This window comes from Pseudophryne corroboree, chromosome 12, assembly GCF_028390025.1.
Source record: "Pseudophryne corroboree isolate aPseCor3 chromosome 12, aPseCor3.hap2, whole genome shotgun sequence".
Classification (NCBI taxonomy): Eukaryota; Metazoa; Chordata; class Amphibia; order Anura; family Myobatrachidae; genus Pseudophryne; species Pseudophryne corroboree.
The window spans coordinates 161,004,229-161,024,203 of record NC_086455.1 but is presented as its reverse complement, the minus strand read 5'-3'; the positions used below and the strand labels follow the sequence as shown (position 1 = coordinate 161,024,203).

The 19,975-nt window shown below is 46.5% G+C and overlaps 1 protein-coding gene across 5 annotated transcripts in view; it reads left to right on the top strand.

Annotated features, from left to right (window-relative positions):
- Nucleotides 1–11,996, top strand: part of EML1 (EMAP like 1) — a 151,136-nt gene extending 139,140 nt beyond the window's left edge. For all 5 annotated transcript variants that reach the window (XM_063948362.1, XM_063948361.1, XM_063948364.1 and 2 more), the window contains 4 exons: nucleotides 2,804–2,891; nucleotides 5,769–5,864; nucleotides 8,187–8,317; nucleotides 9,344–11,996. In XM_063948362.1, coding sequence (XP_063804432.1) covers nucleotides 2,804–2,891; nucleotides 5,769–5,864; nucleotides 8,187–8,317; nucleotides 9,344–9,469 — 441 coding nt within the window. In that variant the 3' untranslated portion in view covers nucleotides 9,470–11,996. The remainder of the gene's footprint in view (nucleotides 1–2,803; nucleotides 2,892–5,768; nucleotides 5,865–8,186; nucleotides 8,318–9,343) is intronic.
- Nucleotides 11,997–19,975: the final 7,979 nt, after the last annotated feature.

Here is a 19,975-nt window from a genome sequence, read left to right as displayed (position 1 = left end):
GGGAGGTGGCTTAGTGTATGCACATAGAGGGTCCATTTTATGGATATTTTATGGGAATATCGTGGGTGTGTCAGTGACAGTGCTTCATACAGTACGCAGATTATAAACAGCCCAGATAGGAGGCCATACACGGGCAGAGAACCTGCCGTAGGTTTAGTGAACGTTCCAATGGTGCAGCCCAGCACCAAACTATTTCAGCACCTGCGGCTGCGGACAGCGGACATCGCAGCCCTTGCACATTCGGGTGCACCAATGTACACCAGGGAACGGCTTTGTAGCAGCATAAACATAAAGTCGCAGGTGGGTGGCCGCCAGTAGATGCAGCCACGCCCGCAGTTCAGTTCCCTCTGATGTTTGTACGCTACATAATGAATGAGCTGTGCATTACTCTCTCTCTCTGTATAATAGATGCAGCCACACCCGCAGTTCAGTCCCCTCTGATGTTTGTACGCTACATAATGAATGAGCTGTGCATTACTCTCTCTCTCTCTCTCTCTGTATAATAGATGCAGCCACACCCGCAGTTCGGTCCCCTCTGATGTGTGTATGCTACATAATGAATGAGCTGTGCATTACTCTCTCTCTCTCTCTCTCTCTCTCTGTATAATAGATGCAGCCACACCCGCAGTTCGGTACACTCTGATGTGTATATGCTACATAATGAATGAGCTGTGCATTACTCTCTCTCTCTCTGTATAATAGATGCAGCCACACCCGCAGTTCGGTCCCCTCTGATGTGTGTATGCTACATAATGAATGAGCTGTGCATTTCTTTCTCTCTCTCTCTCTCTCTCTCTCTGTATAATAGATGCAGCCACACCCGCAGTTCGGTCCCCTCTGATGTGTATACGCTACATAATGAATGAGCTGTGCATTACTCTCTCTCTCTCCCTGTATAATAGATGCAGCCACACCCGCAGTTCAGTCTCCTCTGATGTGTGTACGCTACATAATGAATGAGCTGTTTATTACTCTCTCTCTGTATAATAGATGCAGTCACACCCGCAGTTCGGTCCCCTCTGATGTGTGTACGCTACATAATGAATGAGCTGTGCTTTTCTTTCTCTTTCTCTCCCTGTATAATAGATGCAGCCACACCCGCAGTTCAGTCCCCTCTGATGTGTGTACGCTACATAATGAATGAGCTGTGCATTACTCTCTCTCTCTGTATAACAGATGCAGCCACACCCGCAGTTCGGCCCCCTCTGATGTGTATACGCTACATAATGAATGAGCTGTGCATTACACTCTCTCTCTCTCTCTCTCTCTCTCTCTCTCTGTATAATAGATGCAGTCACACCCGCAGTTCAGTCCCCTCTGATGTGTGTACGCTACATAATGAATGAGCTGTGCATTACTCTCTCTCTCTCTCTCTCTGTATAACAGATGCAGCCACACCCGCAGTTCGGTCCCCTCTGATGTGTGTATGCTACATAATGAATGAGCTGTGCATTTCTTTCTCTCTCTCTCTCTCTCGCTCTGTGTCTCTCTCTCTGTATAATAGATGCAGCCACACCCGCAGTTCGGTCCCCTCTGATGTGTATACGCTACATAATGAATGAGCTGTGCATTACTCTCTCTCTCTCTCTCTCCCTGTATAATAGATGCAGTCACACCCGCAGTTCGGTCCCCTCTGATGTGTGTACGCTACATAATGAATGAGCTGTGCATTACTCTCTCTCTCTCTCTCTCTGTATAATAGATGCAGCCACACCCGCAGTTCGGTCCCCTCTGATGTGTATACGCTACATAATGAATGAGCTGTGCATTACTCTCTCTCTCCCTGTATAATAGATGCAGCCACACCCGCAGTTCAGTCTCCTCTGATGTGTGTACGCTACATAATGAATGAGCTGTGCATTACTCTCTCTCTGTATAATAGATGCAGTCACACCCGCAGTTCGGTCCCCTCTGATGTGTGTACGCTACATAATGAATGAGCTGTGCATTACTCTCTCTCTCTCTCTCTCTGTATAATAGATGCAGCCACACCCGCAGTTCGGTCCCCTCTGATGTGTATACGCTACATAATGAATGAGCTGTGCATTACTCTCTCTCTCCCTGTATAATAGATGCAGCCACACCCGCAGTTCAGTCCCCTCTGATGTGTGTACGCTACATAATGAATGAGCTGTGCATTACTCTCTCTCTGTATAATAGATGCAGTCACACCCGCAGTTCGGTCCCCTCTGATGTGTGTACGCTACATAATGAATGAGCTGTGCATTACTCTCTCTCTCTCTCTCTCTCTGTATAATAGATGCAGCCACACCCGCAGTTCGGTCCCCTCTGATGTGTATACGCTACATAATGAATGAGCTGTGCATTACTCTCTCTCTCTGTATAATAGATGCAGCCACACCCGCAGTTCGGTCCCCTCTGATGTGTATACGCTACATAATGAATGAGCTGTGCATTACTCTCTCTCTCTCTCTCTCTGTATAATAGATGCAGCCACACCCGCAGTTCGGTCCCCTCTGATGTGTATACGCTACATAATGAATGAGCTGTGCATTACTCTCTCTCTCTCTCTCTCTCTCTGTATAATAGATGCAGCCACGCCCACAGTTCGGTCCCCTCTGATGTGTATACACTACATAATGAATGAGCTGTGCATTACTCTCTCTCTCTCTCTCTCTCTCTGTATAATAGATGCAGCCACACCCGCAGTTCGGCCCCCTCTGATGTGTATACACTACATAATGAATGAGCTGTGCATTACTCTCTCTCTCTGTATAATGTTTTACTTGATCTCCGTCATTTAATCTCTTCCATTTTACATATGTGCTTTTCTCACCCTAAGGGTCATTCCAGTTTTATCACTCACCTGGATTGGTCGGTGAACTCGCAGTATTTGATGTCTAATTCCGGAGATTACGAAATCTTGTACTGTAAGTGTTTTACTAAAAAAATGTAAATATAATTTTCTGAAAATGGTCCATTCACCACTCCACCCCAGAACCTACTATATTGTCATCAGTCTAGCACCAAAGGTCATGTATTTAGCTTCATATGTGTGTATATATAATATGTGTGTTTCATCATTGTATTTGTTACAGTCATGGGGGGAGGGTCATACACCCCCGGTGTCGCACTTTTTACAGAGGCCTCTAACAGACCATCTTACAGTACAGTTAGACATTATCATTCTACAATTCCTCCCTGATCGCTTGTAATATCCCTGAGGAATTGCTGGATCCAGGTTGCGGGGGCATTCTTACTTCTGTTGTGCTATAGCAGCATAGGCTGTGACTATGGGTCAGACTGAGTCACAGTTTGTGTCGCCTATGTAGCTTTTGTTCTTGATCAGTGGGCTGGCTCTTACAGGGCTCTCTGTAATTACGAGTCATGGGACGCAGTAACAGGCAGAACACATCAGACTATGGATAGGGACTGACCATTTATGTACATGCCATCAGATACAGGTATCTTACTACGGTGGAGACAGCGTGGGGGGGCGAGGGAAAGCATCATCTTTATCTCCCCATACCACGCCCACCAACTACCTACTGCATATGCAACTGTCTAGTCCTGTATACTACCTACGGTATATGCAGCTGTCTAGTCCTGTATACTACCTATTGTATATGCAACTGTCTAGTCCTGTATACTACCTACGGTATATGCAACTGTCTAGTCCTGTATACTACCTACGGTATATGCAGCTGTCTAGTCCTGTATACTACCTACTGCATATGCAACTGTCTAGTCCTGTATACTACCTACTGCATATGCAGCTGTCTAGTCCTGTATACTACCTATTGTATATGCAACTGTCTAGTCCTGTATACTACCTACGGTATATGCAACTGTCTAGTCCTGTATACTACCTACGGTATATATGCAGCTGTCTAGTCCTGTATACTACCTATTGTATATGCAACTGTCTAGTCCTGTATACTACCTACGGTATATGCAACTGTCTAGTCCTGTATACTACCTACGGTATATATGCAGCTGTCTAGTCCTGTATACTACCTACTGTATATGCAACTGTCTAGTCCTGTATACTACCTACGGTATATGCAGCTGTCTAGTCCTGTATACTACCTACTGTATATGCAACTGTCTGGTCCTGTGTACTACCTACTGCATATGCAAATGTCTAGTCCTGTATACTACCTACGGTATATATGCAGCTGTCTAGTCCTGTATACTGCCTACTGTATATGCAACTGTCTGGTCCTGTGTACTACCTACTGCATATGCAACTGTCTAGTCCTGTATACTACCTACGGTATATATGCAGCTGTCTAGTCCTGTATACTGCCTACTGTATATGCAACTGTCTAGTCCTGTATACTACCTACTGCATATGCAACTGTCTAGTCCTGTATACTACCTACGGTATATGCAGCTGTCTAGTCCTGTATACTGCCTACTGTATATGCAACTGTCTAGTCCTGTATACTACCTATGGTATATGCAGCTGTCTAGTCCTGTATACTGCCTACTGTATATGCAACTGTCTGGTCCTGTGTACTACCTACTGCATATGCAAATGTCTAGTCCTTTATACTACCTACTGCATATGCAAATGTCTAGTCCTGTATACTACCTACTGTATATGCAAATGTCTAGTCCTGTATACTGCCTACTGCATATGCAACTGTCTAGTCCTGTATACTACCTACTGTATATGCAACTGTCTAGTCCTGTGTACTACCTACTGCATATGCAAATGTCTAGTCCTGTATACTACCTACTGCATATGCAAATGTCTAGTCCTGTATACTACCTACTGCATATGCAAATGTCTAGTCCTGTATACTGCCTACTGCATATGCAACTGTCTAGTCCTGTATACTACCTACTGCATATGCAACTGTCTAGTCCTGTATACTACCTACTGTATATGCAAATGTCTAGTCCTGTATACTACCTACTGCATATGCAATGGTCTAGTCTTGTATACTACCTACTGTATATGCAACTGTCTTGTCCTGTATACTACCTACTGCATATGCAATGGTCTAGTCTTGTATACTACCTCCTGTATATGCAACTGTCTAGTCCTGTATACTGCCTACTGTATATGCAACTGTCTAGTCCTGTATACCACCTACTGTATATGCAACTGTCTAGTCCTGTATACTGCCTACTGTATATGCAACTGTCTAGTCCTGTATACCACCTACTGCATATGCAATGGTCTAGTCTTGTATACTACCTCCTGTATATGCAACTGTCTTGTCCTGTATACTACCTACTGCATATGCAATGGTCTAGTCTTGTATACTACCTCCTGTATATGCAACTGTCTAGTCCTGTATACTGCCTACTGTATATGCAACTGTCTAGTCCTGTATACCACCTACTGTATATGCAACTGTCTAGTCCTGTATACCACCTACTGCATATGCAACTGTCTAGTCCTGTATACTGCCTACTGTATATGCAACTGTCTAGTTTTGTATTCTGCCTACTGTATATGCAACTGTCTGGTCCTGTATACTACCTACTGCATATGCAACTGTCTGGTCCTGTATACTACCTATGTTATATGCAGCTGTCTGGTCCTGTATACTACCTACGTTATATGCAGCTGTCTGGTCCTGTATACTACTTACAGTATATGCAGCTGTATATCCCTGGTAGTCCTGAAAATAGTGCTAGAGATATTATGTACAGGAGTGTATGTGTATTTTGGCATCACTTGTGTGTTGTGTCCCTATAATCCACAGTGTTCTTTCTTTTGTTAAGTTAGACTGGTGGTGAGTGCCCGGGGGGTTTCCTGTAACCCTGTAATGCTGGGATTTCTATTACAGGGATCCCCGCGGCCTGCAAGCAAGTAGTAAGTGTGGAAACCACCCGAGACCTGGATTGGGCCACACACACCTGCACGCTGGGATTCCACGTTTTTGGTTAGTAAATGTCCCCGTCTTGTAGACAGACTTATTGTGGCTGAAACTTTTCTGGGAATTCTGACATAACTGTGCTGAAGGAGAAAGATCTGGATCCGTTCACATTCTCACAGTTTCTGCACAAATGGGATTTACTATCCAACCTGATTTATTGCTCATGCTTTTACTTAATCATTAATTAAGCCAAAGCCAATGGTCCAGATCAGTAGCTTTTTATTTAGTACTAGCTGGAGTACTCGGCGTTGTCCGGGATTTTAAGAATGTCTGTTTACAGAAATAAATGTAAGTATTAAACACACCGTATAAATAACATTGTAGATAGCTGAATACCCGTGCTACATTACGGGATGAGGATGGTAAATTAGAATGATAGTTGTTTGTAAATTGACGTTAGTTGGAGATCTGGTATATAGGCATATCTTGCTTCCCTGACCCACTTTATGTAGTGGCCGGACCCTTTTTTGGTCACCAAGGGACCCTGCTCCTCCCACTATATAACTCTCAGTCTATGGCTTCCTGCTGCCTCCATTCTCCTTCTCACATCATGTCACTGCCCCTGTCACATGCAGCCCTGTACTCACTGACATATCACTCATCTCCTGATACACTCTGTGCTGCTGGGGACCCTGCTCCTCCCACTATATAACTCTCAGTCTGTGGCTTCCTGCTGCCTCCATTCCCCTCCTCACATCATGTCACTGCCCCTGTCACATGCTGCCCTGTCCTCACTGACACATCACTCATCTCCTGATATACTCTGTGCTGCTGGGGAACCTGCTCCTCCCACTATATAGCTCTTAGTCTGTTACTTCCTGCTGCCACCATTCCCCTCCTCTCATCATGTCACTGCCCGTCACATGCAGCCCTGTCCTCACTGACACATCACTCATCTCCTGATATACTCTGTGCTGCTGGGGACCCTGCTCCTCCCACTATACAACTCTCACTCTGTGGCTTCTTGCTGCCTCCATTCCCCTCCTCACATCATGTCACTGCCCGTGTCACATGCAGCCCTGTCCTCACTAACACATCACTCATCTCCTGATATACTCTGTGCTGCTGGGGACCCTGCTCCTTCCACTATACAACTCTCACTCTGTGGCTTCCTGCTGCCTCCATTCCCCTCCTCACATCATGTCACTGCCCCTGTCACATACAGCCCTGTCCTCACTAACACATCACTCATCTCCTGATATACTCTGTGCTGCTGGGGACCCTGCTCCTCCCACTATATAACTCTTAGTCTGTGGCCTCCTGCTGCCTCCATTCTCCTCCTCACATCATGTCACCGCCCCTGTCACATGCATCCCTGTCCTCACTGACATATCATGCATGTCCTGATATACTCTGTGCTGCTGGGGACCGTGCTCCTCCCACTATATAACTCTCAGTCTGTGGGTTTGTGCTACCTGCATTCCCCTCCTCACATCATGTCACTGCCTTTGTCACATGCAGCCCTGTCATCACTGACCTATCGTGCATGTCCTGATATAGTATGTGCTGCTGGCCCACCCATAGGGGTGCTAGTGGTGTGTTACCCCCACAGTGTTTGTCCACAGATTGTAAGTCAGATGTGTACCAAGTTTGGTGTAAATTGCTCCAGGCCTTCCACAGTTATGCTGTCTGCTGACATACTCTGTGCTGCTGTCCCACCTCTAGGGGTGTCTTCCCCCCGCAGTGTTTGTTCCCAGAGTGTAAGGCATATGTGTACCAATTTTGGAGTACACTGCTCCAGCTATTTAGGAGTTATGCTGTCTCCTGATATACTCTGTGCTGCTGTTCGACGGGATATGTCTGTGAACGACGGAGTTCAGACATATCGGCCAGTGTGTACGGGCCTTAATTTACGTTTGCACTTTGTCAGGTTACAGCTTATTGTGAGTCCAGCTGCTGAGCAGACAGTTGCGCTGTGGTTCCTGCAAGCAGCCTTGATTTGTTCTGCTGACTCTTTGGCGCTATGATGTCATCCACCAACAGTATCCCAATTTTCTGACGCATTACATGTGTGCTAATAAGTTAATGTCATATCACCATATGTTATATCTTCTTTCCGCATGCCACCCCGTGGGCTTATAGTACCACAGATAGCTGAAGTGCCTTCTGATATCCATAATGTACAGTATTGGGTGCATTTTATGGAATTTTATTATAATGCAGATGTTATCCTGATGAACACTGAAGTGATGACCGCAGAACCCACACAAATATTATAATTGTACATTCTATTCAGAAATAATGTCATGGCTGACCATATATAAAAAAGAATGACCAAGTACTTGCCATCCATTCACCAAACCCTGGTTGTACTTTGTTGTTCTGCAGGTGTGTGGCCAGAAGGCTCGGACGGGACGGACCTGAATGCCATCTGCAGAGCAGCAGACCAGAAGCTTCTGGCTACAGGAGATGATTTCGGCAAAGTGCATCTCTTTTCATATCCCTGCTCCCAGTTCCGGGTATGATACTGGTGGCGCTCATTTATGCCCCTTAACATAGGCACCTATTGTGCTCATCTCATCCATTCGTTTCAAGTATCCAGTCATTCTGTGTTGTCCAGAGTCCGTCATTGTGATAGGAATTAGCCAATGGATCTGTATAGGTGAAACGTACGTCTGAAAGCCTATTGGGGAGTCTTGGGTAAACGTACAGGGAGTGCATGGTACTCTTTAAGTTAGTGGGACGTTGGGGAATGATACAGAAATGAAGACGTGTAGAATTGTTTTGTCTTAGGCTATTGTACTGTTAGATATCGTCCAAATTTAGGGGGTAATTAAGATTTGATCACTGCTGTGTGTTTAGCGGGAGATCAGATCTGAACTGCGTATGCACCTCAATGCGCAGGCGTGACAGACAGATGCACGGGGGATCGCCGCTCAGCGACGGGTTTTTGCGAAGGATCCATTCGCACGGGCATTCGCAAGGAGATTGACAGGAAGAGGGCGTTTGTGGGTGGCAACTGACCGTTTTCAGGGAGTGTCTGGAAAAACGCAGGCAGGACCAAGCGTTTGCAGGGAGGGTCCTGACGTCATTTCCGGTCCCAGACAGGCTGATGTGATCGCAGCGGCTGAGTAAGTCCTGGGCTGCGCAGAGACTGCACAAGATCTGTTTGTACAGCTCTGCTACACATGCGATCGCACACTTGCACAGCGAAAATACACTCCCCCTGTAGTCGGCGACTATCTGATCGCAGGAGTGCAAAAATCGCTGCCCAGCGATCAGATCTGAATTACCCCCTTAGTTTTAGTACATTATACACAGTACCATTACCCATTGTGTTACTTAAGACAGCAGTCAAAGGGGGAGCTTGTGTCCATCCTTGAGGAGATATGAAGTGGAGAGGTTGCCTATAACAACCACAGTGTTTTGGGAGGCAAGGTAACCTCTCAGTGGGCAGTCTGTGTACCGTAGGGTGCCCAGCGCACCAACTTTATGGCAACGCTGAATTTGCGAATTATGCTTAGTTGTTGTCCATCTGTTTGTAGGCATCCAGCCACGCTTATGGAGGCCACAGTAGCCACGTCACCAATGTGGGCTTTTTACATGAAGACAGCCACCTGGTCTCTACTGGTGGGAAGGACATGAGTATCATGCAGTGGAGACTTGTCTAGGCCACGGCTTGGAGGACCATCAGAATCTGCGACACCGACACTTGCCTTCTTCCCGTGTCTGACCTGGGCAGGTCTCTTAAAGGGTCTTCGGAGACGTCCTAGAGGAGAACTCAGGAACGGAAGCCCTGGTCACTTGCCCAGGCACAATCGCCTCCCTGTGTCCTTATAACAGGGGGGTATTCTATACCTACAGTATAATCTACTACTCGTAATACGCTCTACATTGTAACTCAATGCTCGAAGGTCTTATATTCTGTTCTGATGTAATGTTCAATGATTATAATGTACTGTAAACCTGTGTTGCAATAAGTCTATCATAAAATAATAATTATACTTTGTGTACTCATTGTTTTTACCATGAGCAGTATTCTAATAATGATGGTAAAAGACTTGGTACGTGCAGTTGCCTTCACGCAGTGGGAGATATAAATGTGAATGTCTATTGGTGTCATTGTGACTTTTGGCATGTAATGTATTTGCTTGTCCTCTGTTCTGTCGGAGGCCAATCCCAAATTTCATTTCGGATCAGATTTGTAACAATAGTTGGGCATTGCGGATGTCTTATTGCTGCAGAATGTATTTTGCAAACCTTTGTTTTGTGTTCGTTTTACCTGCTGTGTGTATATAACCTGCAATAATGTTTTCTACACTTCCTAAATAACTTTTACACTTAGTAGCTCAGTAACACTGCCATGGCTGTCATTGCAAATTCCCTCATTCTAAAGTGTCTGTTTCCACCTGGTGCTACTCAGGGCATGCATTACGTGACCTTTACAAAGGATCCTTGCAGCCATCTTTGGGCCTGAATTGGTTATATGGAAAAAGGGGGTAGGTGGTGGGGGGTAGGTGGGTCTAACCAGACGTTGGACATGTTGCAGATGTAGATTTGTGGGAATTTGCAGGCTTGAGGATAAAAGCTGGACATGTTGCAGGTGGTGGTGGTGGTGGTGGTAGAAGATATGCTGGACATGTTGCAGGTTGGAGGATACAGAATAGACATGTTGCAAGTGGAGGTGGTAGAAGATATGTTGGACATGTTGCAGGTGGGGGTGGTAGAAGAGAAGCTGGACATGTTGCAGGTGGGGGTGGTAGAAGATATGCTGGACATGTTGCAGGTGGGAGTGGTAGAAGTTATGCTGGACATGTTGCAGGTGGGGGTGGTAGAAGATATGCTGGACAAGTAGCAGGTGGGAGTGGTAGACAATATGTTGGACATGTTACAGGTTTATTGGGGGGGGCTTCAGGTTGTATCATATACTCCAGACATATTGCAGGGTTGGAGACAGAAGAAGAGCTGGACCTCTTGCAGGTGGGGGTGGTAGAAGATATGCTGGACATGTTGCTGGTTTTGATGAGGGGGCTTCAGACTGCAGCATATGTGCAGGACACGTTGCAGGTGGTGAGAACCAGAAGATGAGCTGGACATGTTGCTGGCTTAGATGTGTTTTATATTGGGCGCGTTTCAGGTGTTTGCCCAGCCTGTCCTAGATACCATTAACTCCTTGCTTTATGCCATTAAACCTTATAATAGATTTATGGAAAAAGGAACTTTCGCATCGATTGTACATCACAACTATGGACTCAAGATAATCCCTGTAAATGTTGGTGTTGACTATTTAGTGGCCCTTGGAGCTTTTAGGGTTTCATCTCTTATGGTGGTCAGCTGTATGGTCAGGGCCTGAAGTTCTGACATTGGGGTGAAGCTTTACTGCTGCGTGTTTTGGTGCTAGAATGTGACCTGAGCTGCAGAGATTGTGAAACGCGTTGTCAGGTATAAAGAAGAAGATGACCTGGCCATTAGTGCTTTAATGTCTCCCAGATTCATAATTATGGGATTTCTGGCAATTGATAACCAAGCAAGTAACTAGGCGGGGATTGTGACGTCACCCTTTAAGCGCTTTACTGTTTGGCGCATAAACTACTGCTTCAATAATAACGCATCGCTATGTGTAACCTGCATCACTTCTGAACCACTTCTAAGTCGAAAATTCAAATGTATTTAACTGGGGCGTACCTTAACCTATATAGCCAAGTGCCTTTCCCGTGTTACAATACCAATATTTCTTCCTAAGAGGCACTTTGATATGTCATGAAACATTGAATATATTGTTGCAGTCACATGACTAATGACGGGAATGTTACTAGTGAATATTACATGTACCCTTACCTCCGATACCGTACTGTGCTGACGCTGTACGCTTTTATGCAGCAGCGAGGCCGCGCTTTACATGTTCATTTCTGTGAGGTATTGTAAATGTGTATTTTTAAAAAGTGCGACACACTCATGTAAAGTCTTTTTATTGTAATGCGTTTGCATGGAAGGGAACATGGATACAAACTTGACTAGAAAACCATTTAAACGTCTGGTCTTAATAGTAGCTTTTCATGTTTACTAGGAGAGTTTATACGATGCTTAAAGAAACCTTTTATTGCATAAGATTGTTTAAATCAAAAGCTTGAAATGCATTGTTTACATGAGGGGGGGACTAAGGAGAAGAAAATAAATCTGAAGTTTGATATGAATAAATGAATGCAGTGTGTTATTTTGTGTACTGACGGCACTACACTATTACGTACACAAGACTGTTGCTTGTAAGTAACAATTTAGAAGTCACACTCGTGCGAGCGTATGGTGTGTATCACAGGGCAGGGGCACACGCGTTGTATGTCCATAGCACAAACGTCGGTGCCCCACACAGGGCCGGATTTAGGGGGGGGCGAAGGGGGCGACCGCTCCCCCCTAACACAGTCATAGCCACGCCCACTTTTGAGCAGAAGAGAGTTCTCCGAGGAGAGCCTGAGGCAGAACGATGTGCTGCAGCTTATACCACAGCAGCACAGAGGAGCCAGGAGAGCAAGGGTTACAGAGCATTTGCCCCTCACTTGCTGGTGTGTGGGTACTAGGGCTAATAAATACAATTACCCCATAACACAGTCACATGTACACAGAACAATCACAAAGCTCTATCTCAGTCTCACTCAAAAAGTTCAGTCAGAATTGAGAGAGGAGAAGTTAGGATTGCAGATGGGAGGAGTTGGGACTGTAGAGGGAGGAGTCCAGATTAAACAGTAAACCGACCCCCCTAAAGAAAAGTCTAGATCCGTCCCTGGCCCCACAGCAGATTCCTCTTGTCAAAATAAGGAGTCGGAGCACATTACACTTGTGACCACTGCATGTCAAATGGAACCATATCAGATCATAGAAGAGCCCCTGATGCGTTTAGCAGATCCAAGGGGAAGGGATACGGTCGTTAGGTCGACACAGCTTAGATCGACAGTCACTAGGTCGACCGCTGAAGGTCGACACTATGGTGGCCAATCCCGGGATCGGCGGGATCCCAGGATATAGGGCCAAAAACGGCCGGGATTCAATTCCGGGATTGGAAGCTCCAATACCGGGTATTGAGGGATCAGCGCTGAGCTCAGACGCTGCCCGGCTACCTTCTTCTGGCTCCGCAGTGTGAAAGGTCACCTTGCGCCGTCACACACCAATGAGGGCCGCCAGGAGAGAGCGGAGGATGTTCCCCACCCCCAGTATATGGTGAGTTATGTGTGTGGGGCGAGGGGGCGGCCACATAGTTAAAAAAACAATTCCGGGAATCCTGATACCCGGGATTGAAAAAATGGCCCGGGATTGGCTTCCCTAGTGGACACGCATTTGGTCGACATGGTCAATGGTGCCCTATTTGGGGTTCCCTGTCACTTTACGAAGAAAACAAACGACACCAAAAACAGTCCAAAAACTCACGTCGACCTTTTCACCTGTCGACCTAGTGCATGTCAACAATGCCTGTGTCGACCTTCAGTGGTCGACCTGACTGTCGACCCAACAACCCATACCTGAGGGGAAAAGGGTATTATTCCAGACTATTCCTTATATCTAGAACATCTCAGAAGATTTTCACTGTTCTGGACCTGGGAAAACGCCAGAGATTTGTCACATGATCAGTGACTGCTAGGCTCGCGGCCATTGGTCTCACATACATACTGGAGGTGCGTATTTTCATGCTCCAATTGCAGGTCAGCGCAGGACGTCTCTCAGGTTCTGAGTGCCGGGCACAACAGTTGTCTGTTTGTCATTTAGGCAGACACCGGCCGGGATGTAATGGGAGCCGATAATGCCGCCCAGAACCGTCTCGCACAGCGTCGGACATTACAAATGTGCGTCTATTTACCGGAACTCGGGCAATGTAACGGCGTGCATATATTTCCCGTTTTCAGCATCTCGGATCCGAGGTGTCGCGGTATTTCGACTAGAACACGTCCGATTATTTACGGACCAACTGAAATGTGTCTTTTAGTATAGGACACGGGTAGGAGCCTGTGGCTCTCCAGCAACTGTGGAACTACACATCCTAGCATGCCCTACCACAGGTTTTCTGTTAGGATGTTCTAAAACAGTGGCAGGGCTTGCTGGGATGTGTAGTACCACAGCAGCTGGAGAGCCACAGGTTGCCTACCCCTGGTATAGGAGAACCACAGTATCAGAGAAAGTCATCCAAAAGTCCCATGATTTGGGCAGCACACACCCTAAATAATCCCCAGTACTCCAGGACGCACAAGCATTGATATGCGGCATGGCTATATTCAGTGTGTAATTGCGACTGTACTGTAGTTATGTTACAGTGTATGGCTGGAATACACTGTAGCATTACATTTAGTATGCAGATACAGTTGCTATTACACACAGAATATAGACATGCTGCATATCATTTTAAACAGTAGGAGCACAGACTGCACACAGTAGAAAAATAATTCAATGGTGAGCGAGGTGCAAACGGATTTGCAGCTGTCCGCTGACAGGGATATTTATCAGCTCGGCGTACACATGCGATCGCACACTTACACGGGTGAATATACCCTCCCCTTGGGCGGCCACTATCTGAACGCAGGACAGCAAAATTAGCAGCTCAGTGATCTGGTCTGAATTACCCCACTATGATACTAGCAGAGTGTGAGCAGTTCAGTTGCACTTCCACTTGTGTCTGAAGGGGAGCAGCTTTGCTGGAAAGGGGAATTCTCACAGAGAGCGTGTCACTGGAATTGCGGACCATGCAGGGTTAGCTAGAAGGCACAAATATACGCCTGTTTTCAGATCTATTGTTATAAGTCGCAGACACGGCTCCCCGTCAGTGCAGATCCTCGACTTTGCCAGGCGACCGTAATGCTGCGTCAGACCTGCAGCGCTGATCGATGGTCCCATGCTCATACGTGCAGCGGCTCAGCTGTTTCTGCTCTGAGTAATCATTGGCTGGTCCCTCTGCAGCAGTGTGATTGGCCCATGCTTCTGTTATAAGGCAGTCAGTCCTGTGCTTCATTGCCGGTGATAGTTTCTTTCTGGAACCTTGTCATTTGCTCCCTTCCTGACTTCTGATTTTATGGAGTCTTGTTGCTTCCAGCCCTGACCATGCTTCCAGCCCTATTTCAGCTAAGTGCCTGTATCTTTGTACAAAACTATCCTGTCTTGGGTGGAAATGTTCCGGCAAACTGGGTCCGTGGCTAATCACATTAAAGGACGTTCCAGCAGACCCAGCAGCACCACGAGCAATGCGTGAGGACGAAACAAAGTTTCAGTTATGTTTTGTATTTTTAAACACCCTGTATATTACTACCAGTTCCTTACATGAACCAATATACCTTATTACTGCTGCTTCATTAGAAGTTGCTGTTTGGAACCGTGTTCGCCTCCCTTGCTGGGAATACTAACTGTGGCTTGCATGAACTATCATATACGACCATTGCTACTTCATTAGTGTAGTTGCTGTGCTCTCCAAACATACCTCCCTTGCTGTGAATATCTTCTGAGATTGCACTGTGTAGCTTATGCTGTCACTCACATCATCAACGTATATATTACCTGCATACAGTATTACTCCCTGGAAGTATTCTAGTTACCACTTTTTTTCATTGTCTTTGGAGAATGCTGTTATTACTTCAAGTATGTTCGTTCTATCCCTCTGCATTACTTCTCCAGCTATATCCTGTGATCTGCTGGTTATATAAGCCCCAACTGCTTGGAGGTTTAAGACCTGGTGGCATCCTAATTACCGTTGTGTGTATAAAACACTAAGGGAACAACGGGCGGTTGTTATAGGCAGAAGACTCTCCCTAGTGGCTCTGGGGGTCTTTTGTAATTGTGCAGGAGTTTCATAACACTTATCTATTGCATGATGGGTAGGGCTGGTGCCAGAGCACACTTATGACATAACAGCTACGAAACCAAGCATACGGAAATGGGCAGTCTGGCCGCAGAGTTGCGTGCATTTCTGCATACAGGCTAATCTACGCATTTAAGGCCTATTTCATACCTGATCACAGTTGTGCGAAATCGCAAGGCGGGCGATTATTGATCGACTGCGCATGCATACAGATCGTAGTGCCCATCGGTGTCATTCCGAGTTGATCGCTAGCTGCCGTTGTTCGCAGCGCAGTGATCAGTGGAAAAATGGCTAATCTGCGCATGCACCGCAATGCGCACGCGCAACGTTCGGTTACAAAGTCCTTTGTGGCTTTGCACTGGTTCTAGCGAAGCTTTCAGTCGCACGGCAGAACGATGGAATATTGACATGAAGTGGGCATTTCTGGGTGTCAAGCGACCGTTTTCAGGGAGTGCTTAGAAAAACGCAGGCGTGTTGGGGAAAACGCAGGCGTGGCTGGGCGAACGCTGGGTGGGTGTGACGTTAAAAGCCGTCCCTCCGTCGTTAGAATCAACACGCACTAAGAGTAACTACAGGGCTGGTCCTGTTTTGCACAAAATTATTTTGCAGCCGCTCTGCTGCACAAGCGTTTGCACTTCTGCAAAGTGAAAATACACTCCCCGGTGGGCGGCGACAGTGCGTTTGCACGGCTGGTAAAAGTAGCTAGCGAGCGATCAGCGCGGAATGACCCCCCATGTGCGAGGCCAAACTGCAAAAGAATCCAGCAATATTTTTGAGAGCTGGGCATACGCAGGCTGATTGAAAGGAAGAGGACGTTTGTGGGTGGTAACTGGCCGTTTTCTGGGAGTGTCAGGAAAAACGCAGGCATTCCCAAGTGTTTTCAGGGAGGGTATGTGACATTAGCTCTGGCCCGATCAGCCTGTGTGTATCGCACTCAGTAGCGGATCTTGCCACGGGCAAGTAGGACTTTTGCCCGAGGCGCCGCCTTCCGGAGGGCGCCGGCGCCATCCGGAGGGCGCCGCATCATGGCAAGATCCGCTACTGCCCCCAGCTGCCCGCTGCGAAGGGAACTAGACGCGTAGCATCTAGTTTCCCTTCATGGAGAGGACCTTTACTGTGCGATGCGCGATGACGTCATCGCGCACCGCACAGTAAAGGTCCTCTCCACGAAGGGAACTAGACGCTACGCGTCTAGTTTCCCTTCGTGGAGAGGACCTTTTGCGGCGCTACTCTACTGAACAGGGGGCATAACTGACCACGCCCCCTGCATGAAGCCACGCCCCCTATTTCCCGCCCGGGCCGCATAAAGCTCTGGAACCGGCCCTGATCGCACTGTAGGAGTAAGTCCTGGGCTACGCGCACACACTGCACAGTCTGGAAAAAACATTAGATGGTGAGTGAGTTGCGAACGGATTTGCAGCTGACCGGCGTTTGCACAGCTTTTCGTACGGTGGCCCTCATTCCGAGTTGTTCGCTCGCTAGCTGCTTTTAGCAGCATTGCACACGCTAGGCCGCCGCCCTCTGGGAGTGTATCTTAGCTTAGCAGAATAGCGAACGAAAGATTAGCAGAACTGCTACTAAATAATTCTTTGCAGTTTCTGAGTAGCTTCAGACCAACTCCTAGATTGCGATCACCTCAGTCCGTTTAGTTCCTGGTTTGACGTCACAAACACGCCCTGCGTTTGGCCAGCCACTCCCCCGTTTCTCCAGACACTCCCACGCCTGTGTTTTTTTAGCACATTCCCGGAAAACGATCAGTTACCACCCAGAAACGCCCCTTTCCTGTCAATCATTCACCGATCAGCAGAGCGACTGAAAATCGTCGTTCGAACACCAGCAAATCTGCTAAGTTTTGTGTTAAATAACTTAGCGCATGCGCATTTAGCAACAAATCGCAGCATAGCGAAAACCGTCAACGAGCGAACAACTCGGAATGACCATCTGTGTACGCAGACTTGCACGGGGCGGATTTTCACGACTATCCGATCGCAAACCTCTGCAAATTCACAGGGTAGCTATCAGGTATGAATTAGACCCTTAGTCCTTTACAAGCAGATACAGCCGGCTTACATTCAACTCTGCAACAGCCCCGAATATCAGTCAGAATTGTAGTACCTATGGGTAGTGTGAGTGTTTGGAAAGACCCAGCAGGGAGCCACTCAGAGACTAAATTGTCCAACAGCAGTAAGGCAATAGTTCTCAGCAAGGTAAGGACACACACACACACTTCAAAACATTGCACGTCCTGCTGTGGTTTTTGAACTTCATATATGTGTGTTCTGCAATACCAAGGTGCGCTTTAATGTGCTGTGTAGGCGGTGTGGCCTAACGTAAACTTTTCTTTTTGTTGACTTACAACATTGGGGGTCATTCCGAGTTGATCGCTCGCTAGCTACTTTTAGCAGCTGTGCAAAGTAACGCATAGTCGCCGCCCACGGGGGAGTGTGTTTTCGCTTTGCAAGTGTGCGAACGCCTGTGCAGCCGAGCGGGATGAAACATTTTTTGCAGTTTCTGAGTAGCTCTGGACTTACTCGGCCACTGCGATCACTTCAGCCTGTCCGGGGCCGGAATTGATGTCCGATACAAAAACGGCAGTGAGCGATCAACTTGGAATGACCCTCATAGACTGGGACAGTGGACATTGGAAAACATAGTAAAAATAGCTTTCACCTTCCTCCTCTTTGCAGACATCACCATTAGCAAATGAGATAACCGATAAAAAGAATGCAATCACTTAAGGAAGACCTCTTATAAAGACCTATTCACCTTCGCTTTTATTACATAGATCTCATCTCACAGATTTCCTCCTCTGTCTGTCCCCAGAAACATCATTCCCACTTTTCCTGTTCCTCCGGTTCAGCAGAACACAAGACACTTTCAGAAAGACAAACAGGCTAATTAATTGCTAGAGAAAATATACTCCCACCAAAACAATAATTGTGTGCCAAAGGTGTGGCGTTAGTCTTTATGCGTGTGATTAGCTGACACCATTCGTGTTACAGGCTCTGTTCTGATATAATCATCTGTCTTGGGCAGCCATTTGTGACTGCAAACCTCGAGGTGTGAGCGGTGTAAGTTTTCCTAAAGCGCGCGAGCTCCAGGACTAAGTGTACGCAAGTACAATTAAGGCCGAGTAGCACACTTTTTTAGTCACATCTGCACTTGTGGCGGAGAAGGTGGAACTTGGCTGTAATGGGGGTGTTCTTACATAAATTTAGAGAGGGCACGTCAACGCAACGGCAGGATATGCAGAGTGGACAGTGACATAAAGAAGCCTGTTTCCAGGAGCAACATTTGGCTGGTACACATTGATGATGGTGACTATGAAACACAGCGTAGAGAGGGGCGAGTACGTACAACTACGCACACTGGGGAATATGTATATACATTTAGTTCCGTGATCGCAAAGTTGGCGCAATTATGGTTTTAATTCACCCGGCCCGCAGGTTATAGAATGGTGCATGCTGGAGCTTAAAAATGGCAAATGTATAACTGGCCATATAATATTAGAGATACATCAATGAAATACAAAATTAGAGCCTCAGTTCTTCCCATGGAGTGTGTACAGACCAATATATTTTAGCCGCATTTTGAATGAACGCTTCTTCAGATCACTGTTGGCTGTGGCAAATCATACTTTATCGCCCACTGTAAATACTATATGTGTCATTATCTCAGGGGATCCAAAAATGTGTGATTTAGAATTTTGGATAAGGGATACTCAACCTGTACATGCTCGCCCTGTTTCCTTTGTGTGGTTAACAAACACCATATTCAGCCTCCTGAAGCCTATTCCACATTGTCTGGAGATCCTGCCCATGCTTGTCTGCAGAAGGAACCCGCCAAAGAGGGCATCATGAGATGCGATGATTGCCAGGTGGAGACGATGGTTATGGATGTCCTGTATAATTTTTTAAACAAAGACATGTAAGGTTGAATCATTTTGGCCATTAGTATATATTAGTAGTAGGTACATATTTGTTGTGTATTGTTTGATTTATTTGGTTCTCGGGATCAACTGTTATGAGTCTGAATAAAATAAGAACACTTTCTAGCATTACAGTATGCTGGTCTTTTTCACATGCCACATGGCATGACCTTTGTGTTGATGGTCATCATCCATCCATTCCCCTCCCAGATATCAGGCTCTAAGCCCTCACAGTCACAGATCAAGTTTGGACAAGACTTTGGCATGAATGGTACACAGTAAGGCTGCCTCTTATATCCCTCACTGCTTGCTCTGTTCAGAGAGTCCAACAAAATTCACATCTATCAGGATTGACTGTTATACCATGGTGATACAATATCTCACTTGGCAGGTGACCCTCTTTACCCAGCCTTTGCCTTT